At 37.3% G+C, this 18,203-nt stretch overlaps 1 protein-coding gene across 2 annotated transcripts in view; it reads left to right on the top strand.

The window, feature by feature from the left end:
• Window positions 1–18,203, top strand: part of EED (embryonic ectoderm development) — a 37,048-nt gene that overhangs the window by 15,373 nt on the left and 3,472 nt on the right. The window contains exons 5-10 of one of the 2 annotated variants that reach the window (XM_014586445.1): window positions 1,485–1,610; window positions 3,368–3,449; window positions 5,331–5,422; window positions 7,887–8,020; window positions 10,591–10,696; window positions 11,858–11,932. In XM_014586445.1, the coding sequence (XP_014441931.1) occupies window positions 1,485–1,610; window positions 3,368–3,449; window positions 5,331–5,422; window positions 7,887–8,020; window positions 10,591–10,696; window positions 11,858–11,932 (615 nt within the window). The remainder of the gene's footprint in view (window positions 1–1,484; window positions 1,611–3,367; window positions 3,450–5,330; window positions 5,423–7,886; window positions 8,021–10,590; window positions 10,697–11,857; window positions 11,933–18,203) is intronic. The other variant, XM_006144925.2, reaches the window with a different exon arrangement.

The following is an 18,203-nucleotide window of genomic DNA, read 5'->3' as shown; positions in this document are numbered from 1 at the left end:
GGCGCATCCGTTCACTAGCCAGCCAGAGAGAGACAGAGAGATAGAAAGCGAGAAATCACCCCCTAGGGGGAATGGCCATGCCACAATCCCTTCTCCGTTCTCCTCTCAGGATCTTGTGCATGCACGTACATGTGCCCGGTGTGAGATTTAAACCTCTGGGTCCGGGACTTGAACCACGGTCGACTACATGGGAGTCCAGTGACATAGCCATTATGCCAACTGCTGGTCCCTCCCTGTTGTCCTTTCTTAACTTTAAACAATGCTAGTTTATTTCTTCACTGTCGCTGTAATTGAAGAGGATCATGGTGCCTGGGTTCCCTGAGCCTTAGAAATCTGGTCTAGGGTACATATAACTGGTGGTGTGAATTGTTGGAGATGCAAGCATTTGAAACCTATTGATAGGCCCGGTCAAGCAGCACATTAGCCCGCCTCTTCATTTCTGGAGCCACATGACCAGTAGGGGTTCAGATGCTGGGCGACCTTAAACACATGCAGGAGGGGATTGCAGAATGAGGAGACTCTGTCAAGGATGCTTTTGCTCTCTTGTGCTTATTTTCGCTCATGAAAAAAATACTAGGTTGTCGGAATAGGTATGACATATGTTTCTATGCACAAATGAGTCACGACTTATCCTACAACCTAATACAACGAGTAAAAACTTTTAGAAAATTTGGAAAATGAAGAAATTTAGTAAATGAAAATGATGGCAGAAATTGCTGAAACTCCTGTTTCTTTGAGCTTGCCTAGAATATTTTTATTTCGTTGTAGTTATAATGACGAACTTGGGTTAATAGGAAACTGGCAGTGATTCCAGGTATTTGATCAACAAAGCCTGGAGGGAAAAAATGAGCATATGCGATTGGGGAAGGAAATTATTGTTAACCATGAGTTCATAAACAGAATCAAACATGCTAAAGGGTTAGAACTGTAAAAGTTAGATGCTATTCCAGGTCCATTTGAAAAACCTAGCTAACAAGACAAGGCAAGGACTTTTTGTCTTCTTTAGCTGATACAGAAAGAAGTGTGACATGTACATGGTGCCATGTTAGGAAGATCTCGTCCAGAAAAAGATGGGAAGCAAAATACTCATTTTTATTTAGAGATTCCTAGTAGTATGAGAATAGAAGAGCAGAGGTCAGCTAGCTATAACCTGCAGGCTGGCCACCAATAAAGTTTTGTCAGAACTCAGTCATGCCCATTTATTTATGTATTGTCTGTGGTTGGTTTGGGCACTAATACGAGAACTAAACAGTTATACAACAGCTAAATAGTGAACACAATTGAATGAAGAGACTGTGGTTTAGTGTATTTAGTATTTGTTTTAGACCTAAAATCACTATCATATAAATTAAGTTGTATAAAGAAGATGAGAACTTTCATGTGAAAAACTTTACCAGTTTTTTGGAGGTTTTTTTTTGTGTTGTAATTATTGACTTGTTTACTTTTAAAAATTAAATTGTATTTCTTAACTATAGCATACTTAGGCTGATGAAAACTTTTACACTTGTGCTTGGACCTATGACAGCAATACAAGCCATCCTCTGCTGGCTGTAGCTGGATCTCGAGGCATAATTAGGATAATTAATCCCATAACAATGCAGTGTATAAAGGTGGGTTTTCTGGTTTATGGTAAATCTACTTCTTCCCTGTGAAAAATCTTCATGTTGAACTTTTTAAAAAGAATTATTTAATCTTATTTGTTACTATTTTACAATTTGTGCTCACCAGAGAGAAAAAAAGTGAGAAAACAAGCAGTCAAGTCCAGGACTTGGACTGTAGTTGGCCATGTGGGAGTCCAGCATCTCAACCACTGTGTCACCTGCTGGATCCTTAACATTGAAAATAAAATTTTTTTTTTGAGAGGTTTTTGGTATAGGTCAGGTGCGCTCGCAAGAGAGAGAGAGAGACAGAGAGACAGCGATAAATCACTCCCTAGGGGAGAAGGTCATGCTGCAATCCCTTCTCTATTCTCCTCTTGGCATCTTGTACACACACGCGCACCTGGCGTGTGTTTAAGCCACTGGGTCCAGGACTCGAACCATAGTCAACTACATGGGAGTCCAGCGACGAAGCCATTACGCTATCTGCTGGTCCCCATGTTGAATTCTAAGCTAATGAAATCTATGACTCAGTTTCCAATTTGATTTGTACTTTGCTTATTGCTCTTTTATGCTAGTCTTTTGAGATCTTTGTCAGCATTTTGGGCGGTGTAAATTAAGAGTAAGTGGAAAAATTTTAATATTTGCTTTTTTTCCCCTTTCTTTAATCATTTCCCTCCTGCCATGCTGTACTTTGAGTGGCTTTTAATTAACAGTATCAGAAGGAGGAGCCTATTTTTCAGGACATCCAATCTGGAGGGTATAATGTTCAAGGACACCTTATAATGAACTGAAAGGTGAAGCCTAGAAGTCAACAGAAAGACAGGTTTTACAGATCACTTTAATAGGACCTTTTACGTGGGGCACATAGAACGAAATTAAAATTTTTGTTTTGTTTTGTTTTGTTTTTAAGATTTTGGCCTTAATGTCATGTGTGTTTCCCAGAGATAGAGACAATGACAGAGGCAAAATGAGAAATCATCTCCCCACTTGCCCAGGGGTGATAGCCACATCTCATCCCTTCTCCTCCATTCTCCTCTTGGAATTTTGGGCTTGTGCATACACGTGCCCTGTGTGATTTTCAAGTGGCAGGGCCAGGACTCTTTTCGGGTTCAGGAAGTGATATTGGCCATGTGGGAGTCCAGCGCCTTAACTACCACACTACCTGTTGGCCCCCACCTGAGGATCTTTTAAGCCTTATCCATACCTGAGTTTTCAGGCTAATTAGTCAAGCCAGAATGTATTACAGATGGGATTTGAGGTTTTGTTTTTGTTTTGTTGTGTTGGTGGTTTCTTTTTTTCTCTGAATGCCTGTGTACTGAAGGAGATAAAGAAAAAGGGAAAGCAAGAAAGCATCCCTATGGGAAATAGTCATTCTGCAATCTCTTCTTCTCTCCCTCCCTTCTGGATTCTGACCACTCACACACACATGAGACACATTCTTAAGCAGCCAGGTCTGGGACTCTAACCATGCGTTTGGCCATGTGGGATCCAGATGCCTTAACCACCGAATTTTTGTAAAATTGTTTTTCCTTCCATGGCTATTCCCTCTGGGAATTAATTTCTCACTTTCCCTCTAATTCTCTCTGTCAAGCATATGCTATACTGTATAGCAAAAAAAATTCAAGTTTCTTTGGCAATTTTACTGTGCAACCCAGGTTGAGAACTACTGCTTTAAGTAAAACTGTTCTTCCGTTCTCTTAAGATATGCGGAAGAGAATTTACCTATTTCGGGATATGAAACTTTAAATGTTTTAAATTTTTTGTAGCACTATGTTGGCCATGGAAATGCTATCAATGAGCTGAAATTCCACCCAAGAGATCCCAATCTTCTTCTTTCAGTAAGTAAAGGTAAGAGAAATAAATGTTTCTTTGGTCCATTTTAATTGAGAATTTTAAAAAAAATGATAGTGTACTAAGGAAAAAAGAAAAAAGTTAAAACTTATTTAAAACAGTACAGACTATATACTAGCATTTCTAAACTAAGAATTGGGTAAAGGGTCCATGAAATACACTTAACATTGGTTAACATCAAATATTAGTAAAATAATTGGTGATGAGTTTTAAGTGTGTGTTACTACTCTTATTTACCTTATTGTATTATGATAGTTCTTGAATTCCATCCTCAATTGTAATATTGATCTCTCTAGCATACTCTCTCTGAAGTCTTTCCTATAAAGAGAAAACATTGCATTTTTTTATGCCTGTTTTGGCATTACAAGTTTATTCTGGATTGAGATGGGCCTCTTAGTCATTCCTAGTAATTTTTGAGGTTGGGGCCAGCAGGTGGTGGTTAAGGTGCTAGACTCCCATGTGGCCAGCCATGGTTTGAGTCCCAAGCCAGGTACATGTATATTCATGCCCCAAATCCCAAGAGGACAATGGAGAAGGGACTGCAGTGGGGGATGACAGTGTGGCCATCCCACATGGGGGAGGTGATTTCTCCTTTTCTTCTCTCTGTCTTGCTCTGGTGAGTGCACACACCCTTGGCAAAAACCTTAAAAAATATTTTTTTCTGAGATCTTAGAAATTAGTTAGGTTTTATCTGCGTTCAATTCTTGATTACTCTTTTTCCTTATATTTCTAAGTTATTGTTTTGATTAATTTTATTCTTTTCTGTTTTTAGAAGGTACGTGTGTTCACCAGAGACAGAAAAGATGGAAAGCACCCCACCATGGGGTATAGTCACACCACAGTCCCCTTTCGTCCATTTTTCCATTCTGTCAGGATGTGTGGCACAAATACACATGCATCTGGCTTGTTTTTCAAGTGACTGTATCTGGTATTCTGTGTAATCAGCCATGTGGGTTCCACCACACCAACAACTGGCCCAGTTGTTTTGTTTGTTTTTTTTTTTAGTATATCTTTATTAAAGTAGGATATTATTTAAATAAAATTATTTGAGATAAATATGCTTGAAATAATATTTTTATTTTTTTGCCATGGGGAGCGTACTCTGCTGGAGAGATAGAGATACAGAGAATGAAAGTGAGAAATCATTCCTCAGCAGGGGTGGCCACACCACAGTCCCTTCTCATTCATTCTTTTGAGATCTTGGGCATGAATGCATACACACCCAGCATGAGATTCAAGCTACTGGGTCCAGGACTTGAACCATACTCAGCCATGTAGGACTCCAGAGCCTTAACCACCATGCCACCTTCTGCCCCAAATTTAAAATAGGGGGTTGTCCAAAAAGTCATGAGGCACTTTTGCACAGAAATACAGAAAAATTCCCCACGACTTTTCCGACAACCCAGTATTTTTAAGGAGCCAGGTCGTGGCACAGTGGTAAGGCAACATTCTGAGACCCACATAGGAATGTTCTGGGTTCACACCCAGAAACTCCCTGAACATACTGAGTGGTGTGTATGTGTCCCTGATCTGGAGCTGGCTGAAGCTGGGATTGATCGCAGTGTAAGGGTGCTGCTGAGGGTTGCCTACATCTGTCTCTTATCTCACTATTTCTCTTTCTCTCTCATGGAAGAATGGTGTTAATACACTTCTAAAAAATATATTTTTAAGACTATGTAAGTCTTTTTTACCTAGTGGATTCTACATAGGATGTAAATATTTTAAATTGCTGTATAGTATAGATTTTATTTTTAGTCTTCATTGTGCATAACTTAAGTCCAAACTTTCACAGTTTTGCTTCTTTAAGGAGGTGTCAAAAGTTCATAGTCATTGAATGATGAAAATTCATCTTAGGTTTTTTTTGTATGTTTCTACTAGATCATGCTTTACGATTATGGAATATCCAAACGGACACTCTGGTGGCAATATTTGGAGGTGTAGAAGGGCACAGAGATGAAGTTCTAAGTGCTGTAAGTTGAAAGGTGCAGGGCAGTGACCGTCTGGTTTACACAACTGAAAAATCTTAATGAATGCTTTTCTTATAAGAAAACATATGACAGGACTTCAAAAAGTTTGTGGAAAACTGGGATTAAGGTACAAGTTTATTTTGGTGCAAAAAATTGAAATGTATGCATAGTTTTTTTTGTTTTTATGAAGGAAATAGATCTATTTGCAAAATTCATGATTCTAGTGCCTGAAAAGTCTAAAGGCAACATAAAATTGCAGAAGGCAGAACTTCATTGATAGGAGAGCAGAAAATGACTTGCAACCATGTGTTTCTCCACATGGTTCATTTTTTTTTTATTTTCTTTTGTACTTTCAATCACGTTATTTATCTTACAAAGTGAATATTTCAGTATGTGAACATTTCTCCCTAGTCCATTTGATTAAACTGTAAAATAGCTTCAACAGATAATATTACATTTCTTTGTCCCATTAGTGCTTTGCCTCCGTATTTTTCTTCTAAATGTCCTTCCTCAGGCCCTACTCTTCCACACACACTATATCTGGTATTTACACCCATTTACTGTGTTTGTATATCCTTTAGTCAATCAGTTTAAATCATAGAGTGCAGACACTCGGAATATATTAAGTGGGGACCACATAGCTTTTTAATAATGAGCGTTTTCCACAAACACAAGACTTTCATGTTTATTTCATATATTCTGCTAGACAGTACTTTTATTTATGTTTAACATAGAAGATTGTAATTTTACAGGTGAAGAAATAAAGCAAGGAAAGGCTCTTTTTGTTACTGTTTTTAGTTACTTAACACTTTATCTGTATCAGTGCTTAGGTTCTCATCAACTAATACTGTAAACTTGTTCTGTTCCTCTTACTCCGAAACTGCCAAGTTAATGTTTGCTTTGTTGTTTCTTAATTATTAAAAAGTAAAAATTAAACTTGTTAACCATTAAGATACTTTTTTATCTTGAGGTTGAACTGTACGTTATCCTCTTTGAGTAAGTGTTTGTGCTCATGCTGAACCTTGGGTAATTTTTTCCAATTCTTTAGGGGCAGTAAATGTTATACAAGACCGACCAATAGTTGATTATGTTTAAAGATAATCAAATGGTTATATGATGTATTATCTATTGTATTTTAATATGTTACAAGTGTTTTTAGTTAGGTTTTAGATTTTTACATTATTTTAGCTTTACTTAATTCCATGTGTAACTCACCCTTTTAATTCAGATTTCTTTAAATTGATAGTAGCATTCTACATCTGGCTTTGTATGTGTAAGAGCCAAGTGTACTGTCCTTTATAAATAACTCTAAGTTATTAGATTGTAAGGATGTCTTGTTGTTATTGACAGTGGGGTAATTAGAATTAGCTGCAATTAGACGTGTTCAGTAAACCCCAAACCTGAAGCTCTTAGGCTCTTGTAAAACAAGTGCTTATGATTAATTCAAATATTGGATTAACAAAATATTTAGTTAGGAAAATCTCCTTCAGTAAATTCTGTACTGTCACTTCTTAAATAGAGAAAGAAATGGTATGTTTCTTCTTTGTAATTCAGGAAGTCACTGCTTAGAAAGGATCTATGGATGAGTTTCATTAACTCATTATATGCCTTGTACTATAATCAAATAGCTCTATGGACCTAGGTATTTATTTATGAAATAAACTTAAAATAGGTGATCTGTTAAGTGCCTGTTGAAAATCAGTAAAAGGCAAATGAAAAGGATATAATCTGTCATTTTCTTTATTGTACTTTTTCTTCTTTATTAAATGAACTTGTAAATGAATAACTGCTTGAAATATATATTTTTTTTAACTTAGAAGTACAAATAAAGTTGGGGCCAGCTGGTGGCATGGTGGTTAAGGATGTTGGACTCCTACATGGCCGACTGTGTTTCGAGTCCCGGACCTGGTGGCTTGCTTTCTCTCTTTCCCCCTCTCTCTCTCACTCCATCCCTCTCTGATCAAATGAAAAATAAATAAATTAATTAAATTAAATAATTCCTTAAAAAATAAGAGAAGTAGTACAGATAAAATAAGATTTGAACAGTTTAAGGACTTAGGTGATTAAACATACAGATCCCAGTTTTATTGCTTGATCAAAAAATAAACCAGATTTTTTTGTGTCACAGAATAATTATCTTACTGCAGCATTCAATTTATCTTCAAAGATAACTAAAAGAAACATTTAAGTATAATTGAATTGGTTAAACTAAATTTAAGAAATTTCCTTTCTTGCCTTCCATCTTGTAAAAGTTTATATACTCCAGTGATGACAATCCAATCAAAACATTAAATTTTAATAGTATAAAGCTCTATGATTTATGACCTATTATATAGATTAAACTCAAAATGTAGTTAGAATCATGACTTGAAATACAATTGTCATATTGTACATCAGATGAAAAATAGATGAAGAGAATTTGGTATTGTAAATTATATAATTTAATTGTTTCTGTTTTTACATATAGGATTATGATCTCTTGGGTGAAAAAATTATGTCCTGTGGTATGGATCACTCTCTTAAACTCTGGAGGATCAATTCAAAGAGAATGATGAATGCAATTAAGGAATCCTATGATTATAACCCAAATAAAACTAACAGGTAACAATCATGGTACTTTAAAAAATAATTTATTATGTCAGGCTGTTGAAATAGATGAATTTTACTTTTTTCTAAATTGTGTTATAAACTCTGGACAATGAGTTTAGAAGCCCTTCTTTTGGTAACTTTTAGGTATAATTTATATACCATTTAAATAGAAGCCTTTTATTTTAATGTCGATGCCTCAGTTTTAAAAATTTCATTTAAATTGTTATCAGCAGGTGGTGTAGTGGTTAATTAAAGTATTGAACTCCTACGTTGACTTCAGTGAGTCACAGACCTGAAACTTGGTGACTTGAAACTCAACGCTAGGCACATATGCGTGCGTTCTCAAAATGCCAAGAGGAAAATGTAGGAGAAGGGATTGTGTCGTGGCCATCCTCCTGGGGTGTGATTTCTCCCTTTCTATCTTTTTGTCTTGTCTCTCTTTGTGTCTCTGGTGAGCGTACATGTCCTACAGCAAAAAATCTCTCTCAAAGGGTTGGCAGGTGGCATGGTGGTTGAGGGTTCTGGACTCCCACATGGCTGACCATAGTTCAAGTCCCAAACCTGGCAGCTTGCTTTCTCACTTTCACCCTCTCTCTTTCTCTCTCATTCTGTCCCTCTCTGGTCAAATAAACAAAGTTAAATAAAATAATTCCTTAGAAAAATATCTGGAAACAAAATTGCATTTAAATTGTGTTTTATCTTAATTTAATGCAGTTTACTTATTTTTGTTTAGGAATGCATATGCTTAGCCTTTAAGATTATAAATATAAAATTTTATTTGTTTTTGAGAGAGATTTTCACTAAAGGGCACATGTACTTACTGGAGAGACAAAGATAGACAGATAGAAAGTGAGAAATCACTCCCCGGGGCTTTGGCCACACTGTAATCTCTTCTCTATTCTCTTGGGATTTTGGGCATGCATGCAAACGCGCCTGGTGTGAGGTTTAAACCACTTGGTCTGGAACTTGAACCACGGTCAACTAGGTGGGAGTCTAGTGACATAACCATTACACCATCTGTCAGTCCCATAAATATAAACATTTAAAATCATTCTTACTTACTGTAGAATGGAGAGAAAAAAGGACACTTTGTATAGTGTCAAATTGGGACCAGCAGATAGCTTGAAAGTTAATGTGCTAGATCCCCCATTGCTGACCTGCACACCCTGCTGCTTGAAAAATTATGCTGATTGGGACCGCCAATTGGCATAATGGCTGTGTTGCTGGCCTCCCGTGTAGTGGACCACAGTTTGAGTCCTGGACCCAATGGCTTAAATTCATGCCAGGTGCATGTACATGCATGCCCAAGATCCCTAGGAGAATGGAGGATAAGGGATTGCGGGGGGCGATTTCTCACTTTCTGTCTCTCTGTTGCTCTCTGTCTTTCTGGTGAACGCACATGCCCTATAGTAAAAACCTCTTTTCCCCCACAAAATTATGCTAGTGTGTATGTAGGCATGTCCAAAAACCCTAGGAGACTTAAGGAAAAGGGATTTTGGCATGGCCATCCCTGTTTGAGGGCATTTCTCACTATGCCTTTTTCTTGTTTTCTCTCTGGTAAGTGCACTTGCCCACAAAAAATCTAAAGTTTTTAATGGAAAAAACTAAAACTGAAAGGAAAAAAAATACACCACCACCAACAAAAACAGCCATCAAGACCAAGTTTCAAGATTTAAACCACTCAGTTGACCTTGTGGGATCCAACCACCTTAACCACTATGCTACTGGTTGGCCCTTAAATGGATAAAATTAAAACACAGAAGCCTTGTTTCATGATCTAGTGGGTGGGAAATTTGGCAAGTATTCTTTTTTTTTTTTTTAATGGATTTTTGTTACAGGGTCTGTGCACCTGCCAGAGAGACAGAAAGCAAGATACCATTCTCCAGAGGGGATGGCCAAGCCGCAGTTCCTTCACCATTCTCCTTTATGGATTTTGGGCACACACATAGACGTGCCTGGCATGAGTTTCAAGCTGTCAGGTCCAGGACTTAAACTGCAGTTAACCAGGTGGGAGTCCTGTGACATAACCATTATGCCATCTGCTGTTCCCATGGCAAATATTCTTAACGTATTTTTGATAAGCACCAATTTTTTAAAGGTTTTTGCCATAGGGCATGCATGCTCACTGGAAAGAGACAGAAAAAGTGGGAAATAACAACCCCCTACCCCCCCGGTGGGGGGCAGTCACACTATAATCCCATCTCCTTCATTCTCCTCTTGGGATTTTAGATATGCACGTACACATGTTTGGCATGATTTTTGAACCACGGGGTCTAGAACTTGAACTGTGGTTGGGCATGTGGAAGTCCAGTACCTTAACCACATGCCACCTGCTGGCCCCAGAAGATTCAGTTTTTATAATTGAAATACAGGACAAAAAGTTGAATCTAAAAGCTGCTAATGAGAAAATAAATAAAAATGGAGCAAAACTTTAACTCTAAACAAACGTAAGATGTTCAATTACCTAGGAATACAGGAATTAATAGTCATATGTTTTAGTTTTCATAAATGCAAAAACAAAAATTGGTTCTATACTGTACTCTTTTTTTTTTTAACTTTTTACATTTCCATTCTTTCTTCAGGCCATTTATTTCTCAGAAAATCCACTTCCCTGACTTTTCTACCAGAGACATACATAGGAATTATGTCGATTGTGTGCGATGGTTAGGCGATTTGATACTTTCCAAGGTATAATAATGCAATTAAGCTATATTTCTGTGTGTATGTGTGTGTGTATGTATGCACGCTTGCATGTGTGTGTTGGAAATTTGCAGGGAGAAATTTTTTACATAGTTTCTTGCATTGAATGGCAGATGGAAAATTACCTTTTTTTAAAGTCTCATGTTTGATAGGTTTGGAAGGCTGTTTTAGGGATAAAATATCCCAGTGAATTACCATTCTTTGTGCTTCAATAAGATAAGTGTAGCTTTTAAGGTCATATTTTCTCTGATACTCAGTGTTGCTGCAAAATAATCCAATAATTAAAGCCAAAGGGGCTTTTTTGGGGTATGTTTGTTGATTTCAGTACAATTTTACTCATAAAAACAGATGGTTGGAGTTGGCTTCTGGGCTGTAGTTAGCCAACTCCGATTCTAGGATGTTTATGGATTTACATAACATAATGTTTTTAGCTGATAATTTAGAGAAGTTTTGTTGATGTTATCTGAACATTTGGGACTGTCAAATTTAGAGAAATTTCTATTCAGTTTTTGTTTCTTGATTTCAGGGCACTTTGTATTTTCTTGGGCAGAGAGAGCATTATTTATTTTTTGTTCTCAGCTTTCTGTGTATAGTTTTATCGTTTCGTTTTTTCCCCCTCTTAAAGTTTTAATCTTCAAATAATTAAATAAAGAGGAACTTTCAGAGGTAGTCCAGAGAGGTCACATTTGACCTTTACCCAATTTTCCCCAATGGTTACATCTTACATAAGATAATACGATATCAGATCCAGGAAATTGACATTGATACCATGTGTGTGTATAGGTGTATGTCATTTATCACTTGAATTTTTGGCGTTTCAAGAATGTTACAATTTGGGACCTTTTAAGATTGGGTTTTTTCCTCTCATGGTAATGCCCTGAGCTCCCTCCCAAGGTGTTGGCCTGTATCAGTAGTTTTCCTTTAGTATTCTATGGTATGTATGTGCCACAGCTTACTTAACTATTGCAGGATGTTTTGGTTGTTTCCAGTTTTGGGCTATTATAAATAGAGCTGCTAATGAACAATCATGTACAGGTTTTTGTGTGGACTTGAATTTTCATTTCTCTGGGATAAATGCCTAGAAGGGCAATTGCTGGGTCTTGGTTAAGTTTATTTAGTTTTTTAAGAAACTGCCAAACTATTTTCCAGAGTGGCCGTGCCATTTTACATTCTCACCAGCAATGTATGAGAGATCCCGTGTCTCCGAATCTTCGCCGGCATTTGGTATTGTCATTATTTTTTATTTTAGCTGTTCTGATAGGTGTGTAGTGATATCTCATCGTGGTCTTAATTTGCATTTCCCTGATGGTTAGTGATGTTGAACATCTTTTTCATGTGCTTATTTACCATCCATATATTCTTTTTGGTGATGTCTCTTCATGTCTAATTTTGCTCATTTTTTGATTGGATTGGCTTTTTTTTTTTAACTGTTGAATTTTGAGAATTCTTAATATATTTAAATATGAATTCTATGTCAAATACATAGTTTTGCAAATATTTTCTTCCAGTCTGTATCTTGTCTTCTCATCCTCTTAACAGAGTCTTTTACAGAGCAAATGGTTTTAATTTTATAAATTTTAATTTCATTTTTTTTTTCTTTTTTTATGGGCACTGGACGATGGCACAGTGGGAAAGTGTGATGCTCTTTGAGGCAGACCCCCATGGAAAGGTTGCTGTAGTTGTGGATTTTTCTCTTTCTCCTTTCAGTTCTATCATGTTTTACGTTTCTGTTATTTCAGGCATACTGATTTATTATTCCCTATGTGTTGGTGGCTTGACCCTTGTATCATCATCATATAATCATTTTCCTAACCTTTTAATCTGTCTATAACTGTCATATTTGAGTAAGTTTCTTGTAGATGACATGACATATAGTTGTTTTTTCTTTTTGTTTTTGTTTTTTTTCTTTTTGGAATACCAGAAAGTATGTGCCCGAGAGAGAAGAGACAGCATGTGCATGTGTGTGCAGGTAATCTTCAGAGTGGAACCCGTTCATGCTGCAATCCTCTTTCCTCTAGTTCTCCCATTAGGATTTTAGGCATGCTCTCGCATACCTGGCATGTTTTTCAGGCCACTAGGGCTGTTACTCCAGCCCCAGTCGACCAGATAGGATCTAGCCTCCTCTCTTCAGCATTTAACTACTGTGCTACTGGGCCAGCCTGATACTTTATTTTTATTTATTTATTTATTTATTTTATCTACTATGCCAATTTGTCTTAGTTATTAGTATATTTAGACCATTTATATATAAGCCTTAACATCAGAAATTATAGTAAGGCTGCTATTTTAATTTTTGTTTTCAATTTCGTTCTCTGGACTTTTTACCTCCTAATGTCTATAGATAAACATTTATTAGAATTCCATTTTTATTTATATATTTTTTTCACCAATCATGATATAGGAAGAATTCCATTTTTATTTATATATTTTTTTCTTCAATCATGATAGAGCATGTGTATGCATGAGAAAGAAGTACTCTCCACAGGGCCCAGTCACACTGATCTTCTTTCTCTAACCCACTAAAATCCTGGGTGTGCACATTTGCACCTGGTGTGTTTTTTAGGCCAACTGGACTGAAACTGTGATCACTCTGTGGTTTCCAGCCCCATAGTCTGCTATACTACCAACTGTACCACAGGTTGGACCTACCTGTAGTGAATATATATTTTCTCTCTCTCTCTCTCTTTCTCTCTCTCTCTCTCTCTCTCTCTCTATATATATATATATATATTTGCTGTAGGTTATAATATATGTTTTATATATAAAATATTTTTATGTATTTTCACATATTATATAATATGAATTTATATATTAATAATATATTTCTATATATCTATCATACATATATTACATATATGCATTTATAATATATCTATTTCTATATAATATAAAAATACATAAAAAATTTTCCCCTTTATTCATGGTAGAGTACAAGAGACAGACACAGATGAGCACCCTCTACAGAGTCTGGTCCTGCAGTCTTCTTCCTCAGTCCTTCAACCTTTTGGATCTTGGGTACTCATGCATGTGCCTGGCATGTTTTGGGCTGACCTAGTTGGGATTCTAACCATAGTCAACTGTGGGCTCTGGCTCCTCTTGAATGGTGCATTCCATCACAGAGCCAGCCTGCTATCGGTAGTAGTTTTTAGTGTTTATGGGTAGCATTTTTGGTGGTTGCTTCAGGTGTTTTTTATATATACATATATCACTAGAGCACTATGTATCAACAATTTACCAATGAGAGGTGTAAAACTTTCTTTTTCTCTCTTTAAATCAGTTTGTCCTTTGTTTATAATACAGTTGTCTTAAAAATTTACTGTATATTTGAGAACTACATCAGGCAGTATTGCAAGTTTTCATTTTAGCCATCAAATATAATTTAGAAAACTCAAGAGGAAAAGAATAAATACTGATTTTGATTTTTCCATTGTTCTTCCATATAGATATTTACAAAATTCCTTAAGTCATTTCTGTTTAGAAAACTTCCTGAAGCCATTCTTTTTTTTTTTTGGAGAGGTTTTCGCTAACCACCAGGGGAAAAGTCATCTTTCCTGCCTCTGAGTTCTCCCACACTTTCTTTTTTTTTGGAGAGATTTTTGCTATAGGGCACGTGCGCTCGCCAGACAGACAGAGACATAGAGACAGAAAGTGAGAAATCACCACCCAGGGGGGATGGTCACGCCGCAATCCCTTCTCCATTCTCCTCTCGGGATCTTAGGCATGCACGCACACGCACCCGGCATGAGTTTTAAGCCACTGGATCTGGGACGCGAACCGTGGTCAACTATGTGGGAGTCCAGCAACATAGCCATTACGCTAACTGCTGGTTCCCTTTTTTTTTTTTCTTTTTTTAAAGAGAGAGATTTTTGTTATAGGTTGCTTGCACTCGCCAGAGAGAGAGAACGTAGGAAATCACTCCTTAGGGGAGATGGCCACACCTCAATCCCTTCTCCAGCCTCCTCTCCGGATTTTTGAGCACACATGTGCACACATGTCTGGCATGAATTTCAAGTTACTGGGTCCTTGACTTGAACCACGGTTGGCCATGTGGGAGTACAGCAACCTAACCATTATGCCGACTGCTGGCCCCTAGCCATTGTTTTTTAAAGGTGGGTCTGCCGATGTCAGATGTCTTAATTTTTCTTCATTTGAGAATGGCTTCATTTCCTCTTTATTCCTGAAGGATATATTCAATGAATATAGGATTCTAGCTTCACAAATATTTCAACGCTTGAAAAATGTGTCCTGTGCCCACCTACCCCTACCCTTCATAGTTTCTGTGGAGGAATCTGCTATCATTAAAATCGTTTTTCTCTTATAGGTTAAGATTTTTTTTTTTTCTCTTTTACTGCCTTTAGGATTTTTTTTCCTTACCTTTAGTTTGGAGATTGAGTGTGAGTATACAGTCATGTGTCACTTGTAACAGGAATACATTCTAAGAAATGTGTCATTAGGCAATTTTGCTGTTACATGAACTTCACAAAAGTCCTTGTATAGACCTAGATGGTATAGTCTACAATACCATATATGGAGGCTGTGTGATATAATCCTAAGGGACCATCATTGTATGTATGGTCTGTTGTTGAGCACAACATCGTTCTGTGGTGTATAACTGTTTTAGTTTGAGATTTTAGTATTACATGACTTGTGGGCTTGACGTGGATTTCTTTGGATTTATCTTGTTCGGCATTCACTTATCTTAAATCTATATGTATGTTTTGGGGACATATTTGGAACCTTTTCACTGTTAATCAAATATTTCTCAACCCTGCTATCTTCTCTCATTTTGGTTCTCTGATATGATTACTAGATCTTTTGTTTGCACCTGGTGTGTTTTCAGGCCAACCTGGGAATCCAAACCATTGGCTGGCCATATGGGTTCTAGCCTTGTCAGGACATTTTGTGTTACTGCTGGGCCATAATAGTGGACCAAATTGAGTAATTTCTATTGTTGTCTTTAAATTTACTGCTGCTTTTCTGTTGTTGAGCTTTTCAATTGAGGTTTGTAATTTTGATTATGATAGCTTTTTTCACTTCTAAAATTTCCATTTGATTCTTCATATGTTTTCTTTGCTGAGACTTTTTTTTTTTTTTTTTTGGTCTAGATGTGTTTGTTCTCATTGAAGCATTTTTATGAATGCTGCTTTCAAATCTTGGTCAGGTAGTTTTAACATCTGTGTTATCTCAATGTTGATATCCATTTATCGTCTTCATGAAGTTGAGATATTTTTTTGACTCTTGGTGTGATAAGTGATTTGTGATTACAACCTGGGTATTTTGGGTGTTATAAGACTCTAGATCTTTCCTTACAGCAGGCTTTCTCTGATACCTGTTCAGCTGAAGAAAGGAAGCACTGCCTTGTGATTGCCAGGTGAGGGTGGGAGTTCAGGCTTTCTACAAGGTCTCAGCTGACACCACTCTGAGAGGGACCAGGAGAACTCATTATAGTTCCCCTAGTGGTCTCTTCTGACTCTGTGAGTAGTTGGTAGTGGCCTTACCACTGGGTGGTTGTGAATCCTGATTGTACTAGGCCTTCTCTGATACTGCCCTAGCCAGAGAGGAAGAAGACGACCACTTCATTACCACAAAGACTAGGGTAAGGTGTATCGTTGTGATCTGAGAACCGTTTCTTACTGGGCCTTTCCTGGTTCAGGTGAAGATGGGTCCACAGGTTTTTCTGTGATGTTTGGCCGGAGTAGAATATTTGTTAACTGAAAATTTCCTGTCTTAAGCAGACTGTCAGTTTCTTGGTCCTTTAGCTAGAAAGAGCAGACTTTTTTTTTTCTTTTTTGGTCTTCACTCATTTGCATTTCTGAGTTGTATCTTCTCTAGGTTCTTCTGCTCTGGTATACATAAAGCAAAATATTGGATCATCAGAAAAGTCATGACATTTTTCTATACAGCAATGCATCATGACATTACTGATGACCCAGGACAACACAAGGAACTCAGCACTACCATATCGTTCATGTTCCAATTTCCTAAATTGTGGGCCTTCCCTCAACCTTTCAGAGTCCTAAGTTTGCTTTATATGTACTGTTCAGACTCACAAGCTATACTTGGTAAGACAAATAGGGAAAAGTATGTTTCTCCATGGTTTTGATAGCTGAAATGAAGACAGTAGTAGCTTTAAGTTTTCTGATGTTACTACTAAATCAGGCCACAGGAATGGAATACTAATATTTAAGTGAGAGGCTGAACTGAACTATATTGGTAATCTCAAGTATGGCTCTCTATCAGAATCAGTGGGAGAACATGATAGAATAGATTCGTAGATCTCATGCCCAGAGATTCAAAATCTTTGCACAAGGGCCTGGGAATTGTGTTTAATTTTTGTTTTGTTTTAGAGTCGGGGGTCCACTATCTTGCCCAGGCCATCCTCAAACTCATGAACAACTTCTGTCATCCTCTTGAGTAGCTGGGATTATAGGCATGCATGCTTCACTGTGCCTACCTGAGTTTGTAGTTTTAGAAAGAACTCTGTATGGTTTTGTAGTGCAGATATTCATAAACCTCTGTTTTTTTATTTTCCATGTTGGGGCTCTAATAACTAAGATTCCTTTACCAGAGGCCAGCAGGTGGCATACTAGTTATGTCTCTGGATTCCCACATGGTCGACCACCATTCTAGTCCCAGACCCAGCAGCTTGAAAATCACCCCTGGTGCATGTGCGTGCCATTCAAAATCCCAAGAGGAGAAGGGATTGTGGAGTGGCCATCTTCCCTGAGGGGGTAATTTCTCTTTCCTTCTCACTGTTTCTCTCTCTCAGGCAAGCACATGTGCTGTGTGACAGAAACTTTAAAAAAAAAAAATCCTTTATCAGAGAAGAAGCACTTAAAGAGCTTTTCACAGCCCTTCTGCTTCAGCTTTTTTTAAGAGATTTTGATTCAGTAGGGGTGGAGCCATGATGAGTTTTTAAGAAAACCCTATGGACTATCAATCCAATGGTGCACTTAGTTAAGAGTCATTAAACTAGGTGGTCTCTAAGGTACTTTACAGTTAAGAACTTGTATAACATATCATGGAGTACTAGGATTTCTAAAGTCTTAGAAAAGATAGGGAAGGAAAAAGAATGTATTATCTTTTCCCTCCCTAATCTTCCATAGGCCATGCTGTTAAATTGTTTCAATGTCTGTGGAACTCTGGGGAGCACGGATCACCTACATCAAGTGTCTTGGTACTAATGTAGCTAGACAAGATAATTATTTTTTTAATGATGTTTTATGAGGGCAGGGGTTGTCAGTGGTGTCTCTGGCCTTTACCACTAGAGGCCATGCACACTGCAAAATATCCCTTAGTGTGCAAACCACTGACTTAGCAATAGGAATAGTGTCCACAATGTTCCTTCCCTTGTATTTTTTACTACTTCCTGCTTAACTAGAAGTTTGTGGACAAAGACTGGATGTTTCAGAGTAGGAAAACTGTAACTTCACAGGCTATTTTTATTCTATCCCCATTCTTTTTTTTTTTTTTTTTTTTTTTTTTGACGTTTTGG

This window comes from Tupaia chinensis, unplaced genomic scaffold (assembly GCF_000334495.1).
Source record: "Tupaia chinensis unplaced genomic scaffold, TupChi_1.0 Scaffold000139_1, whole genome shotgun sequence".
Lineage (NCBI taxonomy): Eukaryota > Metazoa > Chordata > Mammalia > Scandentia > Tupaiidae > Tupaia > Tupaia belangeri.
The sequence above is the reverse complement of the archived record's forward strand: the minus strand, read 5'-3'. Positions and strand labels throughout refer to the sequence as shown.